At 34.9% G+C, this 17412-nt stretch overlaps 3 protein-coding genes across 3 annotated transcripts; 2 read left to right on the top strand and 1 right to left on the bottom strand.

Moving 5' to 3' along the window:
* Nucleotides 1–987: 987 nt before the first annotated feature.
* On the top strand, nt 988–3920 carry LOC135686525 (equistatin). Its single transcript, XM_065202773.2, has 4 exons — nt 988–1093; nt 1533–1563; nt 2455–2643; nt 3304–3920. The coding sequence occupies exons 1-4, from the start codon at nt 1061–1063 to the stop codon at nt 3519–3521; spliced, it is 471 nt and encodes a 156-aa protein (XP_065058845.2). The 5' UTR covers nt 988–1060; the 3' UTR covers nt 3522–3920.
* LOC135686524 (GDP-fucose protein O-fucosyltransferase 3) lies at nt 3891–7085 on the bottom strand. The gene is made up of 3 exons (XM_065202772.2): nt 6744–7085; nt 5356–5613; nt 3891–4864 (listed from the first exon to the last, which is right to left on the bottom strand). The coding sequence occupies exons 1-3, from the start codon at nt 6967–6969 to the stop codon at nt 3891–3893; spliced, it is 1458 nt and encodes a 485-aa protein (XP_065058844.2). The 5' UTR covers nt 6970–7085.
* A 2-nt stretch (nt 7086–7087) lies between these two features.
* LOC135686522 (uncharacterized) lies at nt 7088–17188 on the top strand. Its single transcript, XM_065202771.2, has 16 exons — nt 7088–7205; nt 9234–9273; nt 10067–10178; nt 10288–10391; nt 10990–11057; nt 11773–11889; nt 12301–12413; nt 12822–12858; nt 13096–13173; nt 13391–13489; nt 13615–13920; nt 14171–14233; nt 14907–15117; nt 15709–15832; nt 16187–16236; nt 16761–17188. Exons 1-16 carry the CDS (start codon nt 7157–7159, stop codon nt 16906–16908), a joined length of 1719 nt encoding a protein of 572 aa, XP_065058843.2. The 5' UTR covers nt 7088–7156; the 3' UTR covers nt 16909–17188.
* Nucleotides 17189–17412: the final 224 nt, after the last annotated feature.

Here is a 17412-nt window from a genome sequence, read left to right as displayed (position 1 = left end):
TCAGTAGGCCATGTTTACACATCAAAAATGAGTACATTTTAATGATACAAAAAGTGATTTACTAAACAAAAAATAAATAATAGACAAATAATAGAAATGTACGTAAATAAGTTAGTAAATAGGTCAAATAAAATGACAGATTGCTCTCTTTTTATTTCATACTCTGTTTTCAAAAATAAAACGGTAGAAAACAGTAGAAAACGGTAAAAAACGGCAGAAAGCGGTAAGTTTTTATATTGTAAAAATTATAAAAACCACTCTGCTTACAAAAATAACCTTAGTGGCTGAGGTTTGTTGCAATAACACAGAAAACGTAGTTTGGTTCTAACCCGGCTACCAGGGATTTCTTTCTTCCAAGAAAAATGATGGTAATTTATCCAAAAAAATCGTTTTGCTCCAGATTTTTTTGGGGGGGGGGGGGGGTCCAGTCCCACCCGTCCCCCCGGGATTTACGGCCCTGCCATGTTCTATCTATCAATTTTCTTTTCATAGTTCAATAGTTTGTGAGAACATGATTAACACTCTCTGCGTAAAAATGCGTACAAATTTAAGCTTTTTCCTGTTTTACCACTGCACAAATTGGTTATCACCACACAGTGCAGCTTTTTTACTCTTCAAAGGATTTTGTCTGTGTTACAAAATGTTTGCTTTTTTCAAAGCCATTTTCGAGTTTGTCTTTAGCTTGTTATTTTGGCTTTTGTCCTGTTTTGTCAGTGGGCTAATTTATGACATGATTACCTAAAAAAGCTAATCAAAAAATTACGCAACTATGTTTTCATGGCCATATTTCACGATTCGTCGATTTAATAGCGATACAGTTTGTGAGTAAAAAGTGCAAGGATATTACATTACCTATCATCCCTAAAATTTCTTCGACAAAACTGTTAACTAACCGCTTAAAATGAATGAAATTTTGAAGTGAAGTGAATAAGAAGTAAAAATAAAAAAAATTAGAAGAAATGAAGTTTATTCAAGCCTCGTATGCAAGAAAACAAATTAACTTGTATCGAGGTTGCCAAAACAGACAAGAGTCAACAAGAAAATATTAAAATTAAGAAGAATGGACTGGCATGGAATTTTCTTTTTCATATCGGTTCGTATAATTCATTTTCTACAGGATTGTCTACTTTTACTCTGGTCTTTCTATTAGAGTGTGATTTAATCATGAATAGAAGAACAGAACAAGGGCAAGAAGACAGTCATGCAACATGCATAGGTCCGGAAAAGTCAAACTGGCCATGAAGAATGATTCCAGCTAGTCTGTTTAGGAGACATAATAACTAGTTTTTAGAAATCGTAGTGATTAAAAAAGAACCTGGAAACACAATTTGTTTAATGTGCCAGGGCAAAAAAGAAGGGCCCGCATATGAAGTGTTGGCCAGGGGTTTATAAAGAGAGGGCTTATTTGCAAGTACCCAACGATTCACTTTATTGAGAAAATTTGTTATTTATAAAGTGATAATGGTGATGATGATTGTTCATGAAATGTTGACCATAAGGATCATGATGAAAATAATGATTAATTTTTCTAGATCTGCTTTGGAGTATCAGGGGAACATTCAGGTAACCCTCAAATTCAAATTATGTGCCACTTCCAGTGATATTTTGCTAAAAGTCAATTTTGCTTCTTTATTTTTCAACTTTTTGTTAAAAGGAACTTCTTGGTCCTTTTTACTTGTTTTAGAGGTCCTTTGGGGCTTTGGCCCCCCAAATAAGTGTACTTAGAAGCATGCAAAAAATGCTTTAGCCACCTCAGTCTGTAATATGCTCCATGATCCTTGGCTTCCTGCCAAGGTTGTTGCTACAAAACAAAAAACTCTTTTTGCCATGTCTTTTGTCAGCAAATTCCTAGACTTGTCAAAGGATTGCACCTTATTTGTCACTAAATGATATTTTGCAATGTAACTGCTTCCTGTCTCCATCCACTGATCTGGAAAATTATTAATTCACAATATCTGTCAAGATGTATGTGTCAAAACCAAAAACTATTTTTTTGTCATTTTTTAATTGTTTGTTTCAAAACCAATGCAAGATAAAAAACTTAATGTAAATAACAGAAACATATGGCTCAGTGCGAACACTACACAATGAAAAACAATACAGTTTACAAAGATTCAGCAAAGAAACCACAAATCAAAACTTTAGAACAATTTTTAGAACAATTTTAGAGCAATTTTACCAAATTAAAGTGACAAACCTCTTTCAGTTTCAAGTTTCAATACTTTTTCAGAGTAAACAGAGTTATACAGAATCAATGACAGCTAGCTAATTTTCTAGCCAGTTATCCTGCATACTCTCAAGAATTTGAATATGGCACAAAACATTTCATATTGTTGAAAACATACATTTATTTAAAAAGAATCACAAGTGGAGAAAAAAGACTTGAAATCATCTTTTTTGCTGTAAGTAACAATGTTGAAAATGATGGGCAGTGACAATAAACTTGATTTATAGAAACAAAACATTGCCAAAAAGAAGCGGAAAAATCCATTGCTTCTGGTCTAATTGGTGGATTTGTGCCAAGGTGTTTGAAGAATGGATTTTATGCCCCAGTACAATGTCATGGCTCAACAGGAATTTGCTGGTGTGTGGATAAGAACGGAGATATCATTTCTGATGCGCAAATAAAGAAAACCACTTGCAGTAAGAATCCCCTTGTACTATACATTTAAATGACAAAAAGTAGTAATAATATGGCTGATCTCAATGCTATAATAATGAATGCAGACTTTAGTGAAAGCAATGTAGAGGCATGAGAAAAAACAAGAAAGCGTCATTTGAAACCATTTAAATGTTTGAATGCTAGATTTGAAATGTAAGATTTTTGCTTATCATTTTGCAAAAATGCATAAATCTATTGTAGGAGTAAAGAGATCTTATTTTGTGTTGCAAGGGTAGGGAATTCATATCAAATTTACTTTGCAATAGGCAAGGTGGAAAGATGAATTTTCAGACATTTGCACAGCATTCCCTGCAGTTTATTGCACTCCTTCTTTTAAACAGAGCAGAGTTGCTGCCAATTAAATGGAAAGAAAGGCATATACAAGTAGAAGCATTTGATTTTCTTTCAGGGAATATAAAAATAGAATTTAAAAGGTGTTATTTGTTTACTTTTCATTCATCCAGGTCTGAGATTTCTTTTCTATGCATATATAATATTTTTAAATTGTTCAGTTGTTCAATTGTTTAACACAGCTTAACCTATCATTAAGGTCTGGTGTTGACTGCACCACAAAGAATTAATTGGATTGAAATGTTCTTTAAATGTCTTTTTATTTCTTGATTTTGTTACAATTTCAACAGATAACCCATGCTTCAAGAAAATACTTGCTAACCCAACACCAGCCATACTCATTCAAGGATCTTTGAGACCAATTCACCTAAATTCCCAAGTACCAAGATGTGATGACGAGGGATTTTTTGAACAAAAGCAATGCAGTCAGGAGTTTTGTTGGTGTGTGGACAAACATGGAAAAGAGCTACCTGGCACTAGAGGTAACCAGGACAAGGTTGAATGTTAATACTGCATATAGTATCTCAGAAAATAAGAAACTGCTATTAATTTATTTGAGGAACAAAGACTACAGATCTTGCATTAGATAGCATTTGACTATGCATCCTACATTTAAACATATTTCTCAGCATATGGCAAAAGTTTTACATTGCTTTTTCAAGCAAGGGATAGTTCTGGTGTACATAGTGTAACACTATTTACCACAGTTGATAGAATATGCATTGACTCTATTTATTCTCTTCGTATTATTTAAGTTTTGCTAATAAAGATGAATATATAAACGTTTTGCAGAGATTGAGGTTTTTAAATACTTACCTCTAAAATAGAAATAGAAGGATTACTCTTAATTTTGCTATAATCTTTAGCCAATATTTGATTATTTGTCTGAATTTCTACTAAAAATTTTTGTCCTGAGTTTCTGTGCTTCCATAACTGCATCATTATATTCAAGCTGCCATGTTTCACGTTCCCAAGTTTCTGACTGTGGTGGTGACTGAAGGTGATACATCTTGGGTTCAGGGCAGCCATAATGTTCTTTACTAGCCACATGATGTATAAATGGTTTTCCCATTTCTAAACGAATTTTGTTTTCATGTATTCTGTCACATACAAAACATTCAAATCCTGTGATAAATGACATTTTTTCTAAGTCGTTAACTCCCCATTCTCTTGATTTTATTCTTTTTAAAAGTTTATTATTTGTAATACCATTTTTTTTAAAGGCTAAGTACTTTGTATATTCACTTTCATTTTCAGCTACATGTCTCAAGTAATTTGCTAAATCCTTTGGACTTTCAAAATCATCAACAAGTATTGCAGATTTTTTATCAGGAAGCCATTCCAGAACATTAGGGGCACCTTTGTACACTGGCACAGTGCCAGCTGCCAATGGCCGCCACAACTTTTCTGTTATATAATCATCACAAATTGCATTTTCAAATGTTAGAGCAAATTTGTATTTGCCCACGAAATCACGCAGTGAGTCATCATGCATTGTGAGTGGGCTTTTCAAGTGATTTGGTAGTTCTTTATTCTTCAAACATGCTCCATAAGAATCCACTTGTATGTATTTCATCAGCTCATGAATGTATGCATCACGGTCTGAAGGAGGATTACAGCCTGACTGTAGGAACATAGCAGGTGCAATATCTTGTTGATCTTTTTCATGAAAACTCATAAAAGGTTGCCTTTGCAGTTCTTCTAAAGAATTCATATACTGAGTTGTTATTGGGTAGTCAGATGTTTGTCTGAATGTTGATGTGTGATTAAAAAGTGAAATGAAGTCTTCATGATAAAATAAAACATTATTCTTTGGAGATTCTTCATGTAACACTGCCCACTCATGGTGTCCTATGTAAGACAATAGGAATCTTAAATGACCATAATGAATAATATGCGAATTCTAATAGCTGAGTTTTTCTATCACAACTATCAGTCACAAATTTAGCACAATACTGCTGTTGATATAAAATCAACTTTAATCTAGGATGTTGTAACGTTTGTGACCATGCCTTCTTAATCTTAAGTGGAAAGTTTTGCATAAAACATTTTGTAGTAAAATACTTCAAAAGTTATAAAAAGTTAAATCAACATAAAATCATCATTTTGTGCATTATCAATTTGAAAATAACTTTTGGCAAAAGATTTGCTCTCCGATTTCAAATTTGAGTCTCTAAATTGGTAGAAATGTTTGAGCTATCTTCAAAATGGTGGATTTTAGGCTGTTAGGGGAATGGACCACTGACAATAGATAGTTATTGCAACAAAACATCATCTAGATTTTATAGTACCACTTCTCCATCAGATAAAAAGCTAAGTTGTAAGTTAACTGGGTGGCTAACCTTTTCTAGGAAGAGGAAGATCTGATGTGTTTATATTGGTTCCATAAAACATCAGGACTTTGGTGAGACGGTGGTCAAACAATGTTCTATCTTGTGAGAAGAAGCACTTCCCCTTTGAGCACTTTTTAACTGATCCCATATCACCTGTAAATGGAGTCCACCACAAAATGAAAGGAAGCTTGTTTGACTCAGCATATTGCTTTGGGTTCCCTATGTCTCTTTCCATGCGGTCAACATTGAAGTCATATCCATATGGAACTGAAACATTAATGGTGTGGTAAGTAAAAAAACATTTTATAAATACTCTATGCACAGTTGTACATTTTGTCAGCAGGTAATGAGGGTTTGCCTCCTGGGTAACCTTAACCCAAAAGGGGACCTTCTTTGTACAGGAATGAAGGATAGAGTAAGGTTGAATTAAAAACATATGAGGGGGTGAACTCCTCTAACTCATGGGTACTGAAAAGTAAGAAAATAGAAAAATAGAAATCAGTATCGATATGACAAACAGCTTGAAAAAAGTGCATAAAGCTTTGCTAGAAAGATACTTCTTATATCATTTCAAGCTTTATAATTAAAATGGCTTTTTTTAAAATATGAAATAATTGATAACATTTTTAACAATAATCAATTGTTTGCCTGGTGTCATTAACCCGTGATTTTTTTATAATAAAAGTCTCAGAGCTTGACCCCTTTGTTTTTTAAAGATAGCCATGTATAGTGACACTCCAAATGATTCTACTAAAGATGGAAAATAATTATCTAAGATGCTTATAATAGAAGAAGAATTTTTGGTTGAATCAATATAGATAGCAAGAAGAATTACCTTTGATCTATAAGTTGTTCTGTTTTATGCAATTTTATGTTCCTTTTCTTGGTTTATAAAAATAGCTCATTAGCACTTAGTTTTTATGAAACTGTAAGAAGCTTTTAGTGGTATTATCAACGAAAAATCAAGATAGTATCAACGAAACGAAAAATTCCAGTTAGGGATGCTTTTATATTCCAAGGGCTCTAAGAAGTCCTTTGAACAAAATGGAGCAAGGATTTGGAACTATTTGCCCAATTCATTGAGGCAAGGTGACAATATTTACTCTTTTGAAAATAAATGTAAAATTATGGATGGATTCTAAAATAGCATTTTTAACAAACATTATAGGTTTATAACTCATTATTTGACTTTTGTACTAGGTTTTCACTAATTTTTATTTCCTTATTGGTTAAATTTAGATTATTTGTACTTTTAATTTGTGAACCAAACTGAAAACAAGTTTTCAAACTTAGTTTGTTATTCACATTAAAGATCATCATACATACATATACATACATACACAAGTAGTGCAGCGCTAAGTTACTAAAAAATGTGTCTCCCTCCGAAACAATCATACCGTCAGAATTATCCATTTTCTTTATTTGATCGAGAAGATCGCTCCGTTGAGGCATATTGTCCTTGTAGTCTTCAAACGAAACCTCATTTTCGCCCAGTCGTGTCACTTCATCCTTTGGTTCCACATCAGAGTCCCATTGCAAAATAAATTGACAAAACAGAAAGAATAAACCTGCGCATACTACGATCAGCAGGATTTCCCTTCTTGAAACTCTTGCGATCTCCATATCTAAACTTAACCTTTAGATTCCAAAAGTGATCGCCAAATGCTCAATTAACGGTAAAGCATTTTCGTAAAAAACACAAACACTCAATCTGCATTGATTTTCTCAGAACCACGACAAGAATATTATTTCAAAAGAGGCCCAAATGCAAAGGAGGCTAACGTTTCTGCCGCCATCGTGAAGTCCCATTATGGCGGAGGTTGACGAAGATGAAAAGTACCTTTATGGAGAAAATAACGGTAAATTGAATCTAATAGAAGTATTGATTTGACGTTATCTATAAAAAAATTTAATTCTGCAATAATATCTAATGCCATATTTGAAACTTTATTCAAGGTGCAAACTGAATAAATAAAGTAAATTAAAAATAACTGTTGACAAAATCTGAATAATGAAAAATGCCCATTCTTGCAGGCCAGGGCACTGATCTCAGGCATTCACAGTAATTTCAAACATGTTTTCCGCTTGCAAAAATCCAAAAATCCTCTCACCAATCATGTGGCGTGCAAACAATTTTTCCATATCATCTGCACTGAAATTGTGCACTGAAAAAGTACCAGGAAATCTTTCAAGCATGATATGGTTCGCTGAATCCATGCGAAAATGTTGTTCAACCCCCACTTTTGTGGATTTTTGATAAAAGCTGTAATTTTGGCCATGAATGAAGGTTACAATTTTCTCTGGCACTCCAGAATCAAGACTGCAGAATACCAGACTGTCTGCTGGGGAATGCCAGAATGATAATCTTGAAATTTGCAGACAACAAACGTTTCCTGAAAAATTGTGCACGGAATTAGGAGCAAAGGCTTTCAAAGATACCTTTTATTCTTTGTTTATCTTATTATCAGAAGTCAGAAGGTAGAATATTCACATGACAAGATAAACAAATATTGTACACAGAATCTATGGCAGATTCTTAATAATGTGCAGGCGGAATGAAGGATAAAAATTATTTCCCAAATCTTTTCAGTCTGGGCAGAGTATGGCAAATGCACACTCAAGTTTTTCTAAAGTTATCCCTGCACACCTGTGGCATTTTGAGATCTGGCCATGGCATAGGTGTTTTTTATTGCTTAGGGCAAACAAAGACTCACATGTTTCCTCATATCAACATTAGCTTGCATTGGTTTGATAGATATAAAATAACTATCAATCATGTCAATTTTCTTATCTTCTTTGACATTCCTGGGCTCTAGCATAGTTGCAGCATAGTTGTGAAGACTATATACACAATTGAAGTGCACACTTATACCACAGTGCACCTTTCACACTTTAAATTTTGCTCTTGCACACCCAAGATCTTGTTGGAAACTTCCATACTTTGCAACACAAATAGATCATCATACCATTCTCTTTGGATTGATTAGGTTTGTAATTAGGCTACAACAAAATTGCTGGCCATAGGCAAGGAATTTTTTGAAGTTACTGAAAATCACATTTTAAAACTTTGTCAACTTAGCCCTTGATGAAAATGCAAGGCCACCAATCTCATTGTGGAGAAACTATTCAAAAGTTTTTTCTGGCAGTTTTGTCTTCTCAAATCCCATATGACTGGATTTCCAACAATTTTACCACTGTTCACTACTGTAGAATTGTTCATTCACTGTTTTCCAGCTGACAGGCCCTCTGTCAGATATAATGTATAATGTATTGTTTATAATGTATTGTTTATAAAGTCTATAATGTATTGTTTAGTGGTCATCTATAAGTGAAGTCCTTGCAGAAGGTGGGAGGGTCTTTTTGCTTGCTTAGCAAAGAGTAGCAAGAAGTGGTTGAAGGAGACATAGGCAGGCACTTTTAGCATCTATATTGCAGTCTCCTACTATGACAATTGAGACTGGTAAATTAAAAGCAATAGGATAAATATAAGAATTAGAATTATTGAATTAGAAAAAACAATGTTGATGACCTTTTTACTCCAGATTAGGGGGCCCATTTATAAACTGTTAGGCAAATAAAAATAAAAATCAACAAATGGATGTCTTCCTGTTTTGTCTCACCTTTCAACTGCATTTTATGACCTAAAGTGGACAAAGTATCTTTGTCATGAAACAGGGAGTCAAATGAAGGAACAGCTAATAAGTTTTTCAAACATAAGATTGAAAGATTTAAGAATAATATGTAAGATTATTTTTTAAAGAAAAATTAGCCTCAATGACAAGCTTTAATCATCAAACTTGCTGACATTCACAGGATGGAATGCCTAAATATTGATTTGTGAGTCTTCCCTGTGCATAATTGAAAATGAGCCTGGTGATCTTTTCTAGATGATGCAAAAGCTGGAATTTCAGAGTTATTTGAAAAGAAGTGAGTAAGATATCTATGCTTGATTTCTAACATTGTAATCAGTGGCGGACACTTGGTCAAATATTGGGGGGGGGGCAAGCCTATTGTTTTAATAAGATGACGTCACATTTCCCATTGTTTTAGAACAAAAGACCATTGTTCTCTAAAGTATTGGGGGGCGGTCGCCCCCCCTCGCCCCCCCAAGTGTCCGCCACTGATTGTAATCTGTTTCAAGAGAAATATTTGAATGAAGTCAGAACTATTTAAAACCACATGTTTTGCAGATGGTGTGTACATGTGAATGGGTATTTAATAGCTAGAGATTGAGAGCTTTCATTAAGATTTTTTAACTCCAATTTTTCGCCTTTCAATAACTATTCTTTGTTAACAAGCTTTTTTCTTTGTCTAATTGGCTTGGAATATGCCAATCAGATCTAAGAAATGTGGTTGTAGTTTCAGTGGATATTTCATTCCATCAAGTTTGCAAAACAAATTCTCTTTATAGGCCCATATGTTACTAGCAAAATTGTTTATCTAACTTTTTTCAAAGCATATCTTTATAATTCAAATATTTACGCGTATATTTATCTCATGAACTTATGCAGTTTAGCAAGTTTAGGAACTTTTTGAAAAGTATGTCACATTCAATAACATATTTAGCCATTACTTTTCTATACCTTTTGTTTCAATGCTTTTATGTATCTGAGCCTCAAATGTCCCAAGGCTTTAGGGTTATCAAGGCCGCTACCTAATTGACAATGAAACTGTTTAATTTGCCACTATAATTTTTATTGATTTCATTTATTTGATATAGACTGAATGAAGTGAGTTCTGCCGCGTTGTTAACAAATATCACCAAAGTTGCACCACTAGAAAAAAATGAAGAGGAAGATGCAAAGGAAAACACAAAGGAAAGTGCTACAAATGTGAGTAGAATCTATTCTCAAAGCATCTGTGCTTTCTATTTAATGTGTCAAAATCTTTCATTGAAAGTCTATAATGTATTCTAAGGAGACAAATATATTGGTTAAACAGGACAATGATGATGAAGAGTCATATGAAGAAGATGATGATGATGATGATGATGACGATGATGTACAAGTGACCATAGATGAAATAAGTACAAGTGGTGCATATGGGTATGACTTGATGTTTTTATAAAATTTTGTTAAATAAATTTAAGCAAAATGCTTGGCAAAAATTAAAGTTGCAGTATTAATTCTTGTTTTTTCTTGTATATATGTATAATAAATAGCAGTTTAGTGATGTTTAATAGTTTCTTTCCTCGTATCATTGATTTAGTTTGTTCTTATGCCATTGTTTTGTTATAAATGTTATATTTTGTTATGTCATTGTCTACCAATATTTATCAAGTTTTATGTGTCTTAGATATTGTTTGGCAATATCTTATCTCACACCCTCTTAAACAATACAAACTTGGGTAGTCGCTTGTGGCAAGGCTTGCATATTCAATTCTGCTTTACTTTTTAAGGTTACATATATTGTAACCTTAAATACATAACCTTGGAAACATTTATGCATTTATGCAACCTTGGAAACTACAACAGAATAATATTAAACATCTTGAAAACTAATATATTTACTGCAAAAATGATTGTTCAGGCTGTGCCAAAAATGAACAAACAATTTGAATCAGGACTATGATTGCTGCCCACACATGCATCTTTTTCAGGCTTTTATAAACCCAATTTTTGTGGATAATTATTACCTTTTCAGGGCTCCTTTTGGAGCTGGTGTCAACTGGGCTGCCAAAGGGGTAGCTGGTGCTGCCAAACCAAGTGCAGGTAGGAAAAAAAAGATTTGAGCACAATTATAATGGAACTCTTGGCAACTTATTGTAGCTTGTTTGATATATTGTTTAATGCAAATTTTCATTTGTTCATGACAAGGCACCAAGCAGATATGATGATTGCCAGAGATAATGACGTGTCAATTAGACAGCACATTATGAATTCTGCTTGCATGATACAAAAAAGAGAGTTGAACTCAGTTTAACTTTTCAGACTTAATGCATGTTGTATGTCACAAGCACTGAAAGCAATCTTTAATAAGCCAGGTACAGTGTTATAGGCACTTATATGATGTGGCAACAAATGATATGGCAATAAAATTTTTTCCAAGATGGAGCTGTTATTTTGCTACACTTTTACAAGAATTTTTTTGTATCTTACTGCCACTTACTTTTATACATACATTAGTATCACACCCCTTCCTGTTTTCTTGATGAAGTGAAAATTGAAAGTCATTTTCGTATCATACAATATTTTACTAAACTATAGACCAACCTCTGTCCTGTATATAATTTGATATTTGAGATAACTTAAAATTCTGGAAATAAAGTCTAAGCTTATACAGTTTGGCGTTACATTTGGAAGTTACCTTATATTTTCTCATGGCAATTTGGTTTCTTTTGGAACCCAAGGTTTTTTGTGTGTAACAATTTTGACCTAGAATACTTGATTGTTCTTCCTTGTGTTTGCAGTATATTTTTGACTATAGGTGCTTCTGGTGACACAAAACGCCTAGATATAGATGCTGTTGGAACAGTCAACAGTGTTTCAATTTATGAATATGACATGGACCTTGGGACTGATGAAAAGCCATGGAGGGATCCAGGTATCTATCATCACTTGATCAAACATGACAAAATGTAATGATAAGTACTTTAAGGTACTTATGAATTATTATGTATTCAAATCTGTTTGCCAGGAAAATTATGTTCTTTAGGCTTAGAAAAAAGGTAGAGCATTTTTGTATAGTTTTCTGTTGCCAAAACTGTCAATGATAAAGGCATGTTTTGGTTTGGTATTTTGTTGCTTACGTAAGATAGATTCAAAGTTTTCGTTGGTTTTTCCCATCTATGGCACTTACTTGTTGGGTAAACCCGCACATTGATAACCTCTTCAATGGAAAAATAATAGATTGCTTCAACTATAATGCCAGGGTACTGTTTTTGTTTTGCCTAAAGCTTTGTAAATAAGGATCGTCAGGCTGGCTCGCTTACCATCGTTTTTCTGCTGCATCCAGGAGCTGATATAACAGATTATTTCAATTACGGGTTTACGGAGGACACGTGGAAACAATACTGCGAAAGACAACGAAGACTGAGGATGGAAGTCAATGGGCAAAAGAAAATTTATGTATGTGTAGTAGGGTTTTGTTATTGACGCTATTTGCCCCCGGTTTTAATTATATCACGGTAAACAAACAATGCATTGTGGCAAAATAAAATGTTTTGGTTATGTTAGAATAGTTTGGATACAGTGTTTTATAATTGTAGGGTGTTAAAGCTATTTAGTTTTTCAAATTATGTTGACGAAGGTCATGAGTTATGGTAATAAGAAGTCGATATTTGTGTTGGAGCCTGCATTGTATGAGGTAGGCTTCACCTTTGAATGATGTACTAGAAAACTCTTAAAATGATAGTCAATTTAGATAGCAAATAATTCCAAAAAACAAGTTGTTTCAGTCTGGTATTTATAAAACACAAGTTGTTTCTCAATGACTTTATTTTATTTAAAGTTCTGTTTCATTTTGTCTTGTTTCAGACACTAGGCCAAGGGACCACTACTGGGGATGCTGCTGGTTAGCCATTTTCTTCCTTCAATTACAATTTTCCTTTAATTTGATAATTTTCCTGCACATCAATATGACACTATGCATGTCTCATACTCGTCTTGAAAGCTCCTTCGCAATCTAAATTTTGTTTTACAAAAGAATATGCATTTTTGCCAAAATTGTAAGAAAGCAGTAAGATTTCCTTTTTGGATTTTTGCATGGTGTCAGTTTTTGTTTTTATTTTCTCTACCTCTCTCTTCTAAGTAAATTTGAAGGCCGGGCCACCACCAGATAGAAAAACAGAAGGGACTATTGACGTCATTGGAGGAAACAATTCACACAGTGAGTACCAATTGATTGAATCTATTGCTTTTGAAGCACTGTAGCTTACTTTTTCCTTGTATCATTGAATTATGTTTTGTAGACTACTTCAGTTAACCTTTATAAATATTATTCAGACTATTTCGGATTTTTATTTGCGAGCAGATTATTTTCAGTTGATTTGACCACTGTAGATTAATTCAGAATTTTTTTAAACACCTTTATAATCCATTTTCAGCTACTAGTCGACGACCACAGGATGAGCAACTAATTGGTTTCCAGCCCCCGGAGTTGAATTTCGCAGGAAGACCTGGTTTTCCAAGACCTTTTCCTGGCGGTGAGTACAGAAATTTTAAGTTTCTGTCACCTGTTCACCGTTTCCAAGATGAAATTTCAATAGAAATGGGCTTTGAGTTCAATAATTCTTATTCTTACTTTGTTATCGTATTTGTTCTATTTTAGGTCCATTGCAAGTTGCTCAGCCAAGACTGTTCCCTCGTCACCCCAATCTTCCTGCCGGTCTGCGACCACCATTTATGCCTCCACCGATGGGGGCCGGATTCCAAATTCCTGTTGCACCCCAGTCAGAACCAAATGCTAACATGTCAAACCCTTCTGTATCTGGGGCACCCACAAGCTCTGCCACGTCACAGATCCCTGGATCAGCTCCAGATGGAACGGTGTCTAGCATGGCACCGCCGCACGTTATGATACCCCAAATGGGGGGACCTGGCGGTCAATTACCGCCACATATGTTTGGACCAGAAGGTTAGCCAGCTTTTATTGCAATCGTCATTTCTGTATCAGCAAAACATCAGCAAAAGAAACTCGATTTTTTAACTCCAATTGCTAACTTGCATGGAACTCTTTAATTTCCTTTGTTGAAATTTTCAAAAATACACATAGCAAGAAACTGACGTTAAACTCTCTGTCATTTAAGGCTTTAGTGATTTGCCTATGCTGTAATAAGCTTTAAGGTTGTAGATAATTTAAAGATTCTTGTTCTTCTGCACTGCAGGTTTGCCTCCAGGTATGCAGTTACCTCCAGGAATGCCAGGCGCAGCTGACTTATATGGAAGAGGTAATGCAACTTATTCACTTGAATTTAATATTGAAATCTCACTTCTGATTTTCCTTACACATTTGATTGGTTGCATTTTTCAATGGTAGACCATTCACGATCGAGTTGAAAAGCATTCATATCAATTCATTGTTAATATGTTTGTTTAGCCTTATGCTTTAGACAAGTCTCTATTCCCCAAATAATCAACTACGCCCCCCAAATAAGCACATTCATGCCTCTCAAATGCATCACCTCGGTACCTAAAGCTTCAAAATCACCCACTTAAATATTATTTTGTTGAAATCCTCGACATTCTTCCCATGATATCACAAGCAGTCTGTGTAACTATTTATTTCTTTGTCTCGCTTTTTACTTAAAAAAATCAAAGCGTCTTTCGAACACTATTATTCAATGTGTAAGTGATTTGCATTGTAAACCCTGAAGGCTTTACATCAAATCTTTAGGTGGTGATCGCTGCATTATTTTAAAGAATCATTCATGGTTTTACGTTTGCTTGAAGATGCACAGAAATTTTTGCACTATTCCTAAAAGACTGGCATAAGTTTATCCTTAACAATTTTTTTTCCTAATAACCACTTTGAAAATATTCGAAATACTAGCAAGATAAGTCCAAAATATCAGGTGAATTTACAGACAGCGTAATGATTGACATCTGCATATTTTTACGTAGGGCCAATGGATCCTTTTATGCCGCCAAATGCTAACGTACCTGGCATGTTTCCTCAATGGGATATTAATGCATTGCAAGGAGGAGATTACTCACGAAGTCCCGAGAGGACAGAGAGAGAACGAGGGGAACGAGGCAGCGATGCTGATAGTGATTCTGAAAGTAGGAGACACCGACGAAGAGACAAGGATCGCCATAGGGAGCATCGGGACCGGTAAGATGTCATCTTTCTCTAGCTCTCTTTATAGCCCCTCTAATAGTGATTGTTGTAGTTTTCATGCGAGGTCAATTAATAAAGAAGTCTTTCGTAATAAGTTTAAGGAAGGGATGTCTTCTAAATTCAACATTGAAATTCAACATTGAAATTACTCTCCAAGGTCCTCCTAAGCCACTTGAGAGATTTAATTGAAGGAAACATCTCTTGTCACAGTTTTCATTAACGACCGTGCAATTCTATGGATGTTTTTTAGTCAGAGTCTATCAATGTTCTTTTGCAAGCAGGAGTGTTGCCCTGTTGACCGCTTTGTGTTTCCCATAACACATGTTTTTGAAGTGTGAATGGTCTCAAAAGAAGGTATAAGAATCAAGAAGTTTGTAATTTTTTAGACTGAGATGGAAATGTTTATCAGATTGGCGAATGGTTTGGAAGAGCTTCCGAAGGCAGTGTCAGCCTGAAAATAACAAGATTGTGAACATTTTCCATTGTCTTCTTTATTCTGACTGGCGAAAGGGGTACTATTGAGGCAGTGGCATTCATTTTCTTCCTTATGACCTGGATATTCAAATTAAATCTTTATTTTGGCAGAGACAGGGAGAGTACCAGAGACAAAGATCGTGACAAAGACCGCGAAAGGCGGCATCGAGACCGAGAAAGTCGAAGGGACAGAGACAGGGACAAAGACAAGGATAGATCAAGGACAAGAGACAAGGTAAATTGTGATATAGTTTTAATTGATTCTGCTTTGCCATGTAAATAAATTGCTTCATAATTGTTGACAGAATTCAATTTATTAGAGCTTTCCGTCTGATATCTTTTGGCTCCATGTTGATATCACCAAATACGATTAAATCACCTAACCTTGAGTCAAAGTTCATTCCTGATATCAGCAATTATTTTTTGACCGTTAGGGACTGTATCTGCTTGTTTGGAATTGCTTTTTAGATAATGGTTTTAGACCATCTCGATTTTGTTATAACTAGCCTCGATTCGGAACAGATTTTGTCCCCCAAAGATTTTATACCACTTTGTTTCTGTTATCATGTTGCCACTAATTGAATTCCAGGACAGGTCATCTCGTCGATCAGAAAGATCAAGGGACCACAAAAGTGATAGGTCAGCCTTCTTCTGTTATAGGAATTAATGGGCATCCTTAACCTCGTTTCTTTAGAACAGCTTACATTGTTTTATGTACATAGCTACTTTATTGTTTCATTTAGTTGCCAGTAGTGTTAACATATGTCTTGATAAGAAATTTATTCTGGAATGCGGCAGAATTTGAGTCTTGGGTTGAATCTTTATGTTATTTTGTTTCGAATAAGACAAAAATTTCTCCCGACAGCATTGGTTGCAGCCGTCACTGCACAGTGGCAGGTAAAAGGCCTAACCCGTCAGATGAAGCTCTTTTAGATCATTCTATTGCGGTATAATAGGCTTGAAAAGCGACGACATTCCCCAAAATCTACTCTCTACAATTTATCAAAGATGGATAATGTTGTTACTCAAAATCCAATCCTTTGGCGCTGTCACACTTTTTTCTGCACATAGATTCTAGGCAGCGCTGCAGCGCTTTAAAAAATTTATTATTGTTTTAATGTATCGTGTGTATGCATTGCCCATAAACTGTTTGTCTTTACCAGGAGAAAACATCGCTCATCTAGCAGGCAGAGAGACGAAAGTGAAGAGGGTGAAACGCCGCGAAAAAGATCTCGAAAGTCGCGCCATTCTGTTGAAGAAACCGCATACCAAGATGACGGGCAAAAGGAAGAAGGTGAAGCCACTGAGTAACCGTCACGCTCTTCGTTTCATTGATGTCGTTTCCGTTTGCTAGCCTCATAGTGAATGATATATGCACAAGAGGCTTGATACTGAAGACAGAGCCGTATTGGAACGCGTAAAAAACATTACATGGGATGGAATCCTTATTGCAATACAATGTCTTGATATCTGAGACTCAAGAATGAATTTAAATCAGGTGTTTCAAGATCAATCGACGTTTTAAGTATTGACTAAAATGTCACAACCATTTAGTTGCTTTGTAAATTGATGATAATATGGATAACGTAAATATTTCTTTTCTGTCCATGTCTATATCTGTCTGGGACGGCTTGCAACGCTGGTGCCTTATGTTGGTCTTAAACTTATCTTCAAATCTGGTTGCAGCGAGCCTTTATACGTCGCAAGCCAATTGAAACCTTTTCGAGCTACCTGAGACTTGCATGGGAGCATCTTTTGAATTCCCCTTCTTACGCTTATGCAATTGCCATATTTGTGAAACGACTAAACTTATTC

This window comes from Rhopilema esculentum, chromosome 6, assembly GCF_057945365.1.
Source record: "Rhopilema esculentum isolate cy_ngs chromosome 6, ASM5794536v1, whole genome shotgun sequence".
Taxonomy (NCBI): Eukaryota; Metazoa; Cnidaria; class Scyphozoa; order Rhizostomeae; family Rhizostomatidae; genus Rhopilema; species Rhopilema esculentum.
Note: the sequence above shows the minus strand (reverse complement) of the source record. Positions and strands in the feature narration are given on the sequence as shown.